This window comes from Bison bison, unplaced genomic scaffold (genome assembly GCF_000754665.1).
Source record: "Bison bison bison isolate TAMUID 2011002044 unplaced genomic scaffold, Bison_UMD1.0 scf7180017864162, whole genome shotgun sequence".
NCBI classification, from domain to species: Eukaryota; Metazoa; Chordata; class Mammalia; order Artiodactyla; family Bovidae; genus Bison; species Bison bison.
The window spans coordinates 3377651-3392138 of record NW_011494734.1 but is presented as its reverse complement, the minus strand read 5'-3'; the positions used below and the strand labels follow the sequence as shown (position 1 = coordinate 3392138).

At 43.8% G+C, this 14488-nt stretch overlaps 1 protein-coding gene across 1 annotated transcript in view; it reads left to right on the top strand.

Moving 5' to 3' along the window:
- The window catches only part of LAMB1 (laminin, beta 1), a 77839-nt gene that overhangs the window by 51700 nt on the left and 11651 nt on the right, over nucleotides 1-14488 (top strand). The window contains exons 24-27 of the mRNA XM_010841477.1: nucleotides 390-486; nucleotides 9928-10297; nucleotides 13011-13195; nucleotides 14035-14276. Of these exons, the coding sequence (XP_010839779.1) occupies nucleotides 390-486; nucleotides 9928-10297; nucleotides 13011-13195; nucleotides 14035-14276 (894 nt within the window). The remainder of the gene's footprint in view (nucleotides 1-389; nucleotides 487-9927; nucleotides 10298-13010; nucleotides 13196-14034; nucleotides 14277-14488) is intronic.

Below are 14488 nucleotides of genomic sequence, written 5' to 3'. Positions count from 1 at the left end.
CCAATACCTGGCTGCTGAATCAGACTTTTTTTTCTTAGCCGCAGAGCCTGAAACGGGCCACATAACAATAGCCAACATTGTAGAAAGTTCTCCTATTCCCTGACACACACAGAACGGTGTGCCACACACAGTCACAGGTGGTCCAGGCTTGTGAGTGACGTATGAGGATATGAGTGAGGAAACATGTCAACAAAAGGGAACCTGCTCTGGGCCTTCCCAACCCCACTTGCAGAGGAGCGGTTAGGAGATGCCAGCCTGGGGCCCTTGGCACCCACGATCGGGGTGAGGTTCCCTGTGCTCGGTCAGGTCAGGCGCGAGGTCTTCTCGGGCAGGCCGTTAGGTCTCCCGGCCTTGCAGCTGATCTGACACAGGTCTGTCTTTGGCCTCAGTTCACAGGGCAGTGCCACTGCATGCCTGGCTTCGGAGGCCGCACCTGCAGCGAGTGCCAGGAGCTCTTCTGGGGGGACCCCAGCGTGGAGTGCCGAGGTGAGCATGGGCGCCGGACTCGCGAGTGGATGGGCCGGGTGTCTGTGGGAGCTTTCTGTCCGGCACAGCACAAATGAACTTGTCTATAAGAACTAGGCTGAATTACGAAAGAAAGCATGCTCATTGTTTAACAACCACAAAACCTGGAACCCATCTCCACCTACATGGAGACGTGTAGCTGGTAAAAGTGGGCCTGCTGACTGCTGGCTTCGCTCCCCAGGGCTGAGGCTTGTCTGCCTCGGTACAGACAAGCATACCTACACACTCCAGATCACACAGAATGGCTGTATTTTTTACTATTTTTTAAGTTGAAGCATAGTTGATTTCCTTGGTGACTCGGACAGTAAGCGTCTGCCTGCAATGCTGGAGACTCGGGTTCCATCCCTGGGGCAGGCCATGGCAACCTACTCCAGGATACTTGCCTAGAGAATCCCTTGGACAGAGGAGCCTGGCAGTTGTTTGATGTGGCTGACTTTCGCAACCATGGGGTTGCAAAGAGTCGGACGCAGAGCCATGAACACATAGTTGATTGACAATATTTCAGATGTACATCTTAGTGAATCAGTTATATATACGTATTTTCCAGATTCTTTTCCCTTATGTGTTATTACAAGGTACTGAATATAGTTCCGCGCTGTACATAGGTCTTTGTTGTTTTTCTGTTTCACATATAGCTGTGTATGTGTTAATCCCAACCTCATAATCTATCCCTTCCCCACCGCCACCTTTCCCTTTTATAACCATAAGCTTATTTTCTGTGTCTGTAGGTCTTTTTCTGTTCAGTAAATAAGTTCATTTGTACTGTTTTTTTAGATTCCACATGTAAGTGATTCATAGAGTCTTTGTCTTTCTCTGACTCACTTAGTGTGATTATCTCTAGGTCTGTCCATGTTGCTGCAAATGGCATTATTTCATTCTGTTTTTATGGCTGAGTAATCAGAATGGCTTTTTAAAATGCTTTTAAGCAAAATGAGCATCAAGTTCTGCACATGGATTCCCCCCTAATAGTATTTTGGGGTAAGCTTCCTTGTCAGCACAAGCATTCTGGTAAGATGGTTTGATCCCAGTGAAACAAGCAGATAGTGCTGACAGTTAAAGCCCTCAACTGTCACCCCCACCAGCAAGAACTCGGAGGGTAACGTCCTAGAACCCTCATGTGCAACAAAGGAGCGGGAGACAGGACCACCACATGTGTTAAATGTGACGAAAACCCAGATTCTCCCTTAGGCTTGTGACTAACTAGGACTTTGAGGGAAAGCTTGATGTTTTCTTAAGAACAAGATATTGCTACAGGCATGTGAATCAGAAGGATTGCTTAATTTTTATGCTGTTGCAGTATTTTTCCTGCCAGGTTATTTTTCAGATCTTAAAGCATTCTTGGAGAAGATTTTAGTAGACTGTTCCTATACTGTTTTCCTCTTCTTTCTTTCCTACTTGGGTTTTCTTCCTTATGTTTTAAGTTTATAACTATGGATAAATATCTTTTGTACTTTCTTATTTGCTCTTTGATATATTTTCTTCATTATACGTATGAAATTCTGGGTCCCTGTTGGACACTACATTTTTTTAAAAAATCTCTTTTTTAGACTGAACTGTAGTGAGAAATAATATAGGTTAGCAGTTCATTCAGAATCTTCTGCTGAAAGTCACAAATCTAGAAGCTGCATGTTGTTTCAGAGTCAGCTCATATGTTCCTGAACTAAGTCCAAAGATTCAAGCAGTAGACATGACCAGAACCAATGGCCTGTGATTTGTTTCTTTCATTCGCTGTGTAGCCAGAAGGGTCTGCGCCACTCTTGGATGAGACGAATGTTTGCTCCACAGAGGAGATGACGAGGGCTGTGTAGATATACAGATGTATTCATATATATCATTCTTCAGTCCCCGACGTTGGTTCTTAATGGAACCTGATTTTCTCACTTCCTTTAGAAGGTCCATGATATTCAGTGGACCACTTGTTCTAGGAGGTCCCTAGCAAGTAAAATCCTGCTTAAAATCTGGTTTCTTCAGGACTTCACCACTATTTTGTTAAATTTCTCAATCGTATACTGCCCCAGGGGCTTGATTTTCTCCAGATAATGGCTCTATCATGCTTATAGCCTGATTCTGTCAGCGTGTGTCATTGGCAAAATAGCTTTGACTGCCAAAGCTTTCTGACCTTTTGCTCCATCTAAGCTTTGTTAGCATGAAAAGCCTGTTTCCCAGAGTCAGAGTCAATCAGAGGATTGTTCACTTAACACTCAGAACTTTACCCCTTACCCTTTTATCTTTAAACCTTCACCTCTAAATCTGCCAAAGAAATTGTGGCTTATAAGCACAGTATCAACTTGTTTAGGTCAAAAGTGAGATCATGTTTTAGAAATTTTGCAAGGAGAGAAATCCATGGCATTGATGTTCGCCAACTTCTTTTGTTTGTTTTACGCAAAGGAAAGGTCAGCCTGTTACATAAGAAACTGTGGAGACCCAAATGCTTTTGACACCCCATGAAGGAAGTTCATAACTGACAAGGCACCTAGAAAGGGCAAGAATTGACTGCAGCATGCAGTGGGGGAGTCCTGGCCAGCTATGGGCCCTGTGCACACAGGATAGATAGCTGTTGGAGCAAGACCAGAATAATCTGATGAGGGCAGGGACAAGAATGCAGGAGCAGATCGAGTTCAGGAACACAATCACCAGTGCAAATGCGAGGGCAAGAGATTGAAGGGACAGGCTCCAGCAACCAGCGGGAACACAAGTAGGTGTTATCTGAAATTAGATTGAACTATGGGGAATGAAAATGTGAACAGTCTTCTCAGATTAAGTCACTCACTGCCCAGGAGTGAATTTCAAACCTTTCGGTTGAACAAGGCACAAGTTCAGACTTTCTGGAGCCACTTCACTAACAATATGCTTATAGAAAGACTTAAGTCATAGCTAAGTATTCTCCTTATGGAAAAAAATGGAGTTATGTCAAAGACAAACGAGCTGAGCCTCCAGCTCGTGAATTGTTGAATGTTCCCATTGTCCAGGCGGGTTGGGGCTCTTGGCCGACAGTGCCGAGTCTGAACAAGCCCGTCACTGTGCTGGATGGAGAGGAGCTCGCCCACCCAGTCCTGAACGTGCCCGAGAAAAACCTCTGCCCAGAGCTCTGCCCCATACCCTGAGGAGTCAAAGGGTCGTAGGAGGAATCTTCTGTTGACTGGCAGACCGCAGAGGCAAGGCCTCTGGCTCTTGGGAAAGGCCAGGCTGATTGGAAATAGGGGCCATAGGTGAGAGGCTCTGGCTGTTTTTTTCATCCTGCTTGTTTCTCATTTCCAGTAGTTTTTGGTAGAAAATCGAAGCACAGTTTTGCTCAGACATAATTTGTTTTTTTAATGCTTGTCATCTTTTCTCAGGCTGGGATTCCTTTATAATCACCCACCTTTTTGCTTTATTTCCAGGATGGCTCAGGAAGTCAGATTTAATTTGACTCTTTAGAGAATTGCAGATATTTTCGTTAGTAGAGGGAAGGCTTGTCCATAGCCACGTACCAGATCCAGCTCACAGCCCCCTTCAGTAGAGTTTGACTGGAGCACAGTCATGCCCTGGTTTGTCCATAGTGTCCGGGCTCCCTTTCTGCTGCAGGGCCAGTGTTGAGGAGTTGTGATGGAGCCTTTTATAGAAAACGTTTACCATCTCCTGGGCCAGCCAGCCAGCTCATTTCTGCAGATGAATCCTATTCATTCTCCAACTTCCGTTTCAAAACTTTTGAAACTTCCATTTAAAATCATACTACTGAGGCAAAAAAATTAAAAAAAAAAAACACGTGGGACTGGAGGAGGTTAGAGAATTTACAGAAAAAGAAAATCACATTTCAGAGATTAGAAAGTACTGAAATTTCCCTTAGAGTAAAATAGAAATGCCGAAGTAAAGCAAGAATTAACCTTTGGCATGAGAGCACATCCCCTGGGATCTATTGAGGCAGGTTCATGACAAAAATGAGTAAACCCTGTCCCCTGATGTGAGGAGAGCACTCTCTTGGTCCCCAGGCAGCTTCAAGTTCAAAAGGAAAGGTGTGGGGACCAACACAAGCCTGAGTGACTGCCCAGTGTGCCCAGAGGGGAGTGGACACTGGGGAGGAGGGCCGCTCCCTGATCAGGGCACCTTGTAGGCTCCGGGGGGAAACAGCGCGTGAAGCTGCAGGAGGGCAGGAAACGAGAGGTGCTGAACTCTGCAGGTGTTATAGGGGGCAGCCAGCAGGAAACGAGAGGTGCTGAACTCTGCAGGCATCAGGGCGGGGGGAAGCCAGGCAGGGACCGGAGTCCCTCAGCAGGTGTCATGGGAACTGTCTTCATGGAGAGACAGAGGAGATTCAGTGCCATCAGATGGTGGAAAGCCCTTGAGGATGGACTTTCTTCAGTGGGCAGAGGAGGTCTACAGACAAGAAGGGACGGATACGAAGAAAGCAGAAAGGGACACTTGCTAAGAAAGAGGCACGTAGGCTATTTCCCATTCTGCTGTTTCCTTGCTGACAGTTTCTTCCAGATCTCAGAGTCTGTAAAATGGGTACACTATTTTTCATCTACCAACCTCTTAGAGATCATGTTTTATTAATTTTTTAGTTGAAGTATCATTGCTGTACAATAGTATATAAGTTACAGGTGTCCAATATAGTGATTAACAATTTTTAAAGGTTATGCTCCATTTATAGCTTTTTTTCTTAATAGTGACTATATTCCCTCTGTTGTGCAATATATCCTTGTAGCTTATTTTATGTACTTATTTATTTGGCTGCGTCAGGTCTTGGTGGTGGCAGTCTTCTTCATTGTGTCACGTGGGGTCTTTGGTTGTGGCATGTGGGCCCTCCAGCTGTGTCATGGTCTCTGGTTGCTCAGGCTCTGTAGTTGTGGCACATGTGTTCCAGAGTGCTCCAGCTCAGTAGGTGTAACACACAGGCTCAGTTGCCCTGCAGCATATGGAATCTTAGTTCCCCAACCAGGGATTGAACCCGTGTCCCCTGCATTGCAAGGTGGATTCTTCACCACTGGACCACCAGGGAATCCCTCCTTGTAGCTTATTTTATACTTAATAGTTTGTACCTCTTGTTTTAAATGAGGAGAAAACTTAGTAAAAATAGAGATGACCCACTGCCCATGTAACCAAGAATATATTTATATAGGAAGGTGGAATTCTCATGGCTCATTAAAATGATGACAGTCTCATTTTTAGAATGCTGTTCTTCATCTTCATGATTTGTTCATCTTAAAAATCAGGCAACAGCTTTCACTATATATAGTCCTTTCCAAGAGAAAGGTTTTGGTCCTTCACCTAATAATGCCATTCTTTAAAGCCACACTGAGTTGCAGGTCCCCTGGACTCCTATCCCTTCCCCTAAAGAGGAGAAAACACATTGGCCCTGTCGGAGACAACCAGTACAATTACTTGATAAATTTTCCCAGTCCCAGTGTATGTGAGGTTGGAGAGTCTCCTTCACAGCTTTACTGTCTGTAAAGTTTTAAACTGTCAGGTGAGAACCAACCTTTCTGCTTCAGCAGAAAGGAAGATACTCTTAGTGGGTATTTTTTACAAGGTCATAAGTTTGGGCCTTTTAGTACTTGCCTCCAAGGTGACCCCATCAGAGAAGCAGTTCTGGAAGCTTAATAAAAGAAGGAAGCACATGTCCACTGGCGCTTAACAATTCACCAGCTTCAGTTTGAAATGAAAACCTAATGCATTTTTAGGTAGTCAGACTTTTTCAGTGATGAAACTGCAGTCCAGCCATCTATGAAATTTGACTCTGCTTTTCAAATGGAAGAAAGGAATGTGGTCAGCAAATGGGTCCTGGTCTCTGGAGGTGCCAGAGCATTGCCCACCCTCTGGGACACTGGTCTTGAAGGGCAGGGTCCAGAGATCAGCTAGGATGAGAATTAGGTAGATTTTGGGAAAAGAACGTGACCGCTTTTTTCACATTATGTAATCATTTGCCAAATATGCCTTCCATTGCTAACCTTTCTGTTGAAGTGACTTGTTGGAGGGCACAGTTTTAGACTTTCTGCTGTTGTCTCATTAGCAATATGCTTCTGGGAAGACTTAAGTCATAGGTAGGTATTCTTCCAATGAGAAAACACGTAGCTGTGTGAAAGACAAGGAAAGTCGTAATGAGAGGCCACTTGCCTTTTAAATCCCACAGTTTGGGACCAATATTTTCCCCCTCAAAGAGGCCATGACAGAATGAGAGCAAGACATGCCTATTCCAATGACATAAATGAACACTTGTTAGAGAAATTAAAAATAAAGTCAATGTATGCACACATCCCTTGCCCCCAGCATGAATTCAGTGAAAACCTCTTTGGGACTACACCTTTGCATTATCTTCAGGAAAGAAAGATTTTCTAAGCAAACTAAAAGCATATGCACCATCTGGCACTGTTGTCTCCAGCATAACAGTAAAGCAGGACAGATCTGGGGCTTCCCTGGTGGTCCAGTGGTTAAGATTCTCTGCTTCCAATGCAGGGGGCATGGGTTCGATCCCTGGTTGGGGAACTAAGATCCTACATCCTATAGTGCGGCCAAAAAAAAGTAGGACAGATCTGCTGGGCCACGTGAGGCCCCACACAGAGCTCCCCACTGGGGCCTGCAGGACAGGAGCACCTGACAGCCTCATTCATTTCAAATGGCATCAAAGGCCCTCTGCTTACACAAGTCCTTAGGTCCATTCATCAGCTTACACTGGTGAACTAGAAGGTCATGATTGCTCCACTCCCTGCCTCCACACACACACACACACACATACACTTAACATGCAAAAGGAAGGTGAACAGCTGGGAAGATTACATGGTCAGTACTTCTCAAAATGGGGTATAGTGACCCTCAATATCAGCATCTCTTGGCAACTACTAGAAATATAAATTCTCAGGCCCCACTGATTCCAGATCTGTGGGGAGAAATGGGGCGAATGTGTTAAATGAGCCCTGTACATGATTCTGATGCCTGCTGGAGTTTGAGAGGCTAGGACTTAGATGACCTAGGTAACTTACAGCTTTCTGGAAGATGACTAAATTCTATGAGATGATATGGAAATCCGTTCCTGAAGGCTAAACAACACAGACCTTCAGATACAAGCATTAGCCGAGTTCTTCCCAGTCTCTTTGATTTTAGAAACTGATGGAGGCAATGGTTTTCCCAAGTCTTTCCCTTTCTTTTTTTTTTTTTGAGGCGGGGGGGTGTCATTAGGTATTCCACTAGAAAAAGATCCCACAGTATAATGAGTTTGGGATATGACTGGGTAAAAAAAAAAATGTGGAACAGGGTTTTTAATGCAGAACTCTTCTGAGTTTTTAACATGCTGTTTGTTTTGAATTTTCAAAAGGAGAACGTAGAATTTCCCAAAGCTACTTGATCACAGAACTCTCATTTCATCCTGAAAGCAATCCTAAGAGTGGCTAGGTATAATCATTATCCCTTATAGACATGGAAAGCATGACTCAGTTTTTGTCCCAGCTAGGGTCGGGTGTGGGGAAGGCAGGATTCACCAGCAGGCAGCCTGAGTGTTTATTACAACACTGTTCTACTCAAACTTGGTGCTTGAGATCGCGGATTGTAGTTGGCAAACAGAGGCCAGGAAAAGCTAAAGGAACAATACAAAGCAGGGTGTGAGGAGAGTCAGGTGAATGGTCCAGTCCACAAACACACATCTTTCTGGCTTTGGAAGGTGGAGTATTTTGTTTCCAGGACCATCCATGAAACTGGTTCTGGAAAATGTTTCATTAGAAAGTCTTTTGGAGACAATACTATTGACTCAGGAAGGGTTTTTTGGTTTTTAATCGAAATGTAGTTGATTTTCCAATGTTGTATTAGTGTCAGGTGTACAGCACAGTGATTCAGTTATATGTATATTTTCGGTTATATGTATATTTCCTACTATGCATTATTACAAAATATTGTATAGTTCCCTGTGCTCTATAGTAGGTCCTGGTTGGTTATCTGTTTCATATATAGTAGTGCTGCAGTGAACATTGTTGTGCTTTGCCACAATTGAGTCCTAGGAAAATTATTTTCTTTTGTAGGGGGTGTGTTGATGTCTCTTTTATGCCTGTATCAAAAGTGAGGGTAGAGCCTCGTTTGGCAGACAGTTGAGCTCCAGTTTGAGAGTTAACCCTGTGCACAGAGCTGAGAATGGAAAGATGGTTAAAGGTGTACCTCTGCCCTTGGAGTCCACAATCTACTTAGGGAAATAGGATCTTTGTTTTTATTTTTATCCCCACCTTTTCCCAGAAGGAGTTTAAGGCCAGGGATAAGGGGTGTGTGTGTGTGTGTGCATGCTCAGTTGTGTCCAACTCTGCGATTCATAGACTGAGGTCCGCCAGGCTCCTCTGTCCATGGTATTTTCCAGGCAAGAGTACTGGAGCAGGTGGCCACTTCCTTCTCCAGGGGATCTTCACGACCCACGGGTCAAACCCGAGTCTCTTACGTTTCCTGCGCCAGCAGACAGGTTCTTTACCCCTAGTGCCACCTGCAGGCCTTTGTTATTCAAACACTGAACTATACAAATGTCAAGTGTTGATAGAAAACCAAGTTAGTCATCCGAGCTTTGGGACTCTGAGCCGGGGTTCAGTGGCGCAGTGCCTCAGATGCCAACCCTACTGGGCCAGTGAGAGGTTGGCACTGAATGGCTCCCAAGGCCTTTGCACTTCAGATGTTTTATGAGCCTCTGCTCTTAGCGCTGGGGGTGGTTAGTGCAATGGCAGGCACACACAAGTTAGATGATACTTAATTGAAAGCCTTTTAACCAGACGCTTAGAATTCCTGAGACTTCTTTCTCATTTAGTTTTCTCTTTATCAACCTTATTGCATTTCATCAACCGTTCACTGTTCTGTGAACGGGTAGAGGGATGTTGGTATGTTGCTTGCTCATCACTGCTCTATCTTAGGCCAGAGGCCTCACATCTTTAGGGTATCACCTGACAGACCCTGTCCTTTCCTGACAGGATCTACAGACAGGTCAAAAAAAGGGGAGCAGAGGCAAGACAGAGCTTAAAAGCACAGACTCTGGAGCTGCAAAGTGCTGAGTTAGACTCCTGGCTTGGCCGTTTCCCTGCTGCAAGACTTGGCAGTCACATAATCTCTCTAGACCTCAGTTTTCACATCTATAAAACTGATGATTGTAATACTTGGATCCCATAGGGTTATTGTGAGGATTAAGTGAGACGATGCATGTAAACCAGTTGTACAGAGGCAAGTACAATGATGCACAATGGTGTTCACTTAAAGAAAAATTTATTATCACTATATTGTTAAGCAGCAGCTAGCCAGGGTTGAGGTACCGCGTGTTGTTGGGGGAGCAGCTATAGTCTCTGTGAGGGTCATTGGTAAACTGCCGTAGGCCATGTACAGACCTTCCTGTGTAACAGTGGCTGAGGGTATAACTGCCTAGTGGCTGTTTGGGCTCTAGTGGCTCAGCCAGCATTGCTGTCTCCCTTCTAGCCTGTGACTGCGACCCCAGGGGCATCGAGACACCGCAGTGTGACCAGTCCACTGGCCAGTGTGTGTGTGTGGAGGGCGTGGAGGGCCCACGCTGTGACAAGTGCACCCGGGGCTACTCGGGCGTCTTTCCCGACTGCACACCCTGCCACCAGTGCTTTGCTCTTTGGGACGTGATCATCGCTGAGTTGACCAACAGGACCCAGAAGTTCCTGGAGAAAGCCAAGGCCTTGAAGATCAGTGGTGTGATTGGGCCTTACCGGGAGACTGTGGACTCGGTGGAGAAGAAAGTCAACGAGATCAGAGACATCCTGGCCCAGAGCCCAGCTGCCGAGCCACTGAAGAACATCGGGAATCTCTTTGAGGAAGCAGAGTAAGTAGTTGATAAGCCAGAGTAACAGCTCACGATGTTGTTTCAACTTGGTGAATCAACAGCACGGTGCTTCCATCAGGAGGGGTGGTCAGTGCTGTGAGTGAAAATAGATGCTGGGCATTCATTTTCTGGCAGTCACTGCTCTGGGCTTGGGGGCGAATGGACCCAGAGTTGTGGGGACTGCAGTGCAGAATGTGTACACGTTATATTCAGCACTTTTCTCTGCAAACAATAACTCTTTGGCAGTAGAAGGTCTGGATACAGAGCCAAAGGATCCATAACAGTCACAACTGGGTTACTTGCTAGGCTTGTGAACTAAAATGACTCACACACTTCCAGGCCTCCCTTCTCACCTGCGGCAGAGGGGAGGATACTCTTAACTTTTTCCTTACAGAGTAACAAAAGGATTAATCTATGAAATGGTAATGTAATTGCAGAAAACATTATAAATATAAGTTGTTGTCATATGTTTTGCTACTTCCAGGGAAATTCCATTACCACAAGTAAGACTCCTATTTCTAGGTTATTTCTACTGCTCAGCTATTGGTCCACTAGAGCTGTGCTTCATTCATCCAATTTTAACAGATTCCCTACGATGAAAATTCCTCTTCTTAGTCCTTCTCTGGGCAATCATATCTCTGATTGGAAAGTGTGTATTTTGCCAGTGAAAGCAGAGAGAATTGAGCTGAGTGATGCTGAACTTTTATGAGATTATTTTTTTCCCATTTCTCCCAGTTATCTTTCCTGTTCTCAAACATTCCAACTCCCTTTGCCAGAAAGGACCCCCAAAACAGCAAAATAAGATCTAGGCTAAAGGACAAAACAGGAAAGGATATGGAGCATTTGTGCTTCTCCAAATGCTATGAGTTTTTATTATAGATTCCCCATTTGGCAGGAGCAGGGGCTTTGTTTCATGGCTAAATCCTATACATTCAGGCAATAGTACATTATGCCAGAACTACAGGAGCAATTTTGTGTGATGGTACTTTAATCAGCATCTCTAAGAAGTCAGACGGACTTTTCATTCATCTCCACACTGTGTACGAGAAGCAGGAAGCTAACAGCTGACATTAGCTCAAGTACCTTGTAGGAGGTCCTTTCTACAACTTCTAGATTTAAAGTAACTGGTCCCTTGACTTCAAGCCTCAGATCTTGTGCCCAAGATCATGTGGTTGATCAGGGTGTTAGGAGATGTCTGATGTGAGGCGATAATGCATTTAATGAGGAATTTTACCTCATTAAAAAAAGACCACAGTACAGCTCAGCCTTCTTACATGTAGCGATAACAAGCCTTAAAAGGCCCTGGTCTGAATGCAACCCCATTTAAGAAATGATTCTTGGCCTTGGCGTCATGCACCTTAAGGGAGAACAAAAAACTCTGGGATCCTTCGGGAGCCTGCCAGAAGAGCGATTACATTCCACCGGCAGCTCTGGTTCTACCTTCGCTCTTCATCTAATCACACAGATTGTAATCATCTCAGGAAAACTAATTTCATTAATCTATTTCCAACACAGTATCCAAGGATGCATGTTTTAGGATCCTGAGTGGCATTATTTAAAAATCTACAATGTAAGGTTTGATTTTTTTTTTTTTTTTAATTATAACATTATATGAGACCTGAGGAGAAATGAAAGCCTTCTGGGAATCAACAGATTAATAAAAGCAAAGCACTGGAAAAAAAAGAAACTAGCCTCAGGTCAGGAAAAAAAGCCATCAGGTTTACAAAATGTAATTTAACCCACAAATCCTTTTAAGCACTTTTCCTTTGAGTTGGGTCATGGTATTATCTCAGCCTTAAATATCATTTTTCAAATGGCCTCCAACCTTTCAGCATCTCTACATTTTCCCAGTTTTTTATATGATTATATCCCTGAGAGGACAATTACACTCCATTAGGTGATACCCAGAGCTGAGGTCTTCGTGATTTGCACTTTCTTTGTGATATGTACACACCTGCGCACTGCATATGCGAGTAATTTACAAATAGATGCCTAAACTACAGCTTTGGAGACAGAAGATACAGAACAAAGGCAGTTGGGTTTGCATTCCAAACGAAATATTGTGCAAAGTAAACGGTTATCATATTCCATCCTCAGTGATGCTGCTTTCTTTCTCAGGAAAAATGAAAGGGTTGCTTTGTTGGTGGAAGGTGGCTCCTTTGATGGGACTTTGTCTGAAGGGGGGTGTGTATGAAAAGCTTCTTTGCCTTGTTTCCACTGTCTTCCTGGTGGCCATGGGGCTTTCTTTCTGCATGTCTTATCTTGAAGGAGATCCCTGAGGTTCAGATAGGAGTGTTTTTGGCAGGTGACTGGGAGCCATAATTCTACATGGGAGTCACTTATGTCTTTTGAGTTTGTGGAATTGTATGGGCTTGCAGCTGCTTATGTTACAGAGTGGGACGCATGCTCTGGATCTGTGCTCATGTTACATCAGATATTGAGAATCCCTCAAATAGCCCATCTGTCACAACACAGCTGAGTGGAACTGCTGTGTTTTCCTTCAAAGCGTTGAAGAAAGAAAAATCATTAGATTTAACATAATCTCTTAATGATAAGATTAAAACCAGTACTTGAAGATGAACTGTTATAAACTACTGAATCAATTTGAAATTACAGAGTAATGGATACAGTATTAGGGGAAAATGTAAAAATGAGACTTCTCATTTTCCCTTGACTTTCTTGCCCTTAAGTTCATTTACCCTTCTCTTTACAGGAAACTAACTAAAGATGTCACAGAAAAGATGGCACAAGTAGAAGTGGATTTGTCTGACACAGCTATGCAAAACAACAGCACAGCCAGACAACTAGATACTCTACAGGCAGAAGCAGAAAGTCTAGATAACACAGTGAAAGAGCTTGCTGAACAGTTGGAATTTATCAAAAATTCAGATATTCGGGGTGAGCATTTTTTTAATGCAAATACTTAATGGAGCACTTTCAGAAGAAAAGTAAGTGCTTTGTAATAATTTTAAAGCTTTTCCTCATTGAGTCTCTGGCACAAAGGAGGATTAAAGTCATTTTGTCAGTGTGGGATGTGGGGCACAGACGGGACTGCATGGAGTGGGCAGTGGTCTTTGTTAGAATGGCATCCCATTTAGTGGTTGACCTTCATATGACTTGAAAAGGGGCTCTTATAAAAAGTTAAGAAATCAAGTTGATACTTCTGCAAATCATTTTATATTCAAGAATGTTACTTGACCAGGAAATCACATTTGCAAATCATTTATTGATATTGTAGGCCATATTATATAGGACCCTCTCCCCACAAAGCAAAAGAAAGTAAAATATGTCAGATCACTCTATGCATCCTGTTTTATGCATGATTACATTTTTTTTTTTTTTAGCTAGTTCCTTTAAAGCCAAAACATGTCAGGCTGTTTTATGTATATAACATTAGCCATTTGAGTGGATATAAACAGTTAAATGAGAAAAGGGAAAACTCATCTGGACATGTAATCTACAAGTTGTCTCACACCAGCTATTTAGAAAGAACTGGATGCTTGCCTGTGTAGGAACAAAATCTTCATGATTGACTTAATTTTTTAATCCAGATGTTTGGCATCCTCCAGAGCCACAGTTAGGTGCCAATGGGACAAAGTATATTCATTGATCATGAGAAGAAAGTTGTATTTCTTTAAGGTTTTTATTCTTTGAATTTTAAAACAAAACCATATGGTCAATTTAGGGAGATTGGGTACAAGGGGATTAACTGTGGGCAATTTCATCTCATGCTCTAGGAGCCTTGGACAGCATTACCAAGTATTTCCAGATGTCTCTAGAGGCTGAGGAGCGTGTGAATGCCTCCACCACAAATTCCAACAGCACGGTGGAGGAGTCAGCCCTCACTAGAGACAGGGTGGAAGATTTTATATTGGAGCGAGAGTCGCAGTTCAGAGAGAAACAGGAGGAGCAGGCCCGCCTTCTGGATGAACTGGCAGGCAAACTACAAAGTCTTGACCTTTCAGCTGCTGCCGAAATGGTAAGGTTTGAGTTTGGCCCCCAGGCTGCCATGCTACAAGAGAAAAAATACCCTGCTTTGTCTTTAACACTGTCCACTTTGCAGATGAGTCAGCGGGAGGGAAACCGGTCTGGGGTTTCTGTGACCAAGCCAGATTAAAAACAGCAGCATGTGAGTTTCCGCCTTCCTCTCGCAGCAATTTCTCTGTGGTACAACCAAAGAATCAGGACTAC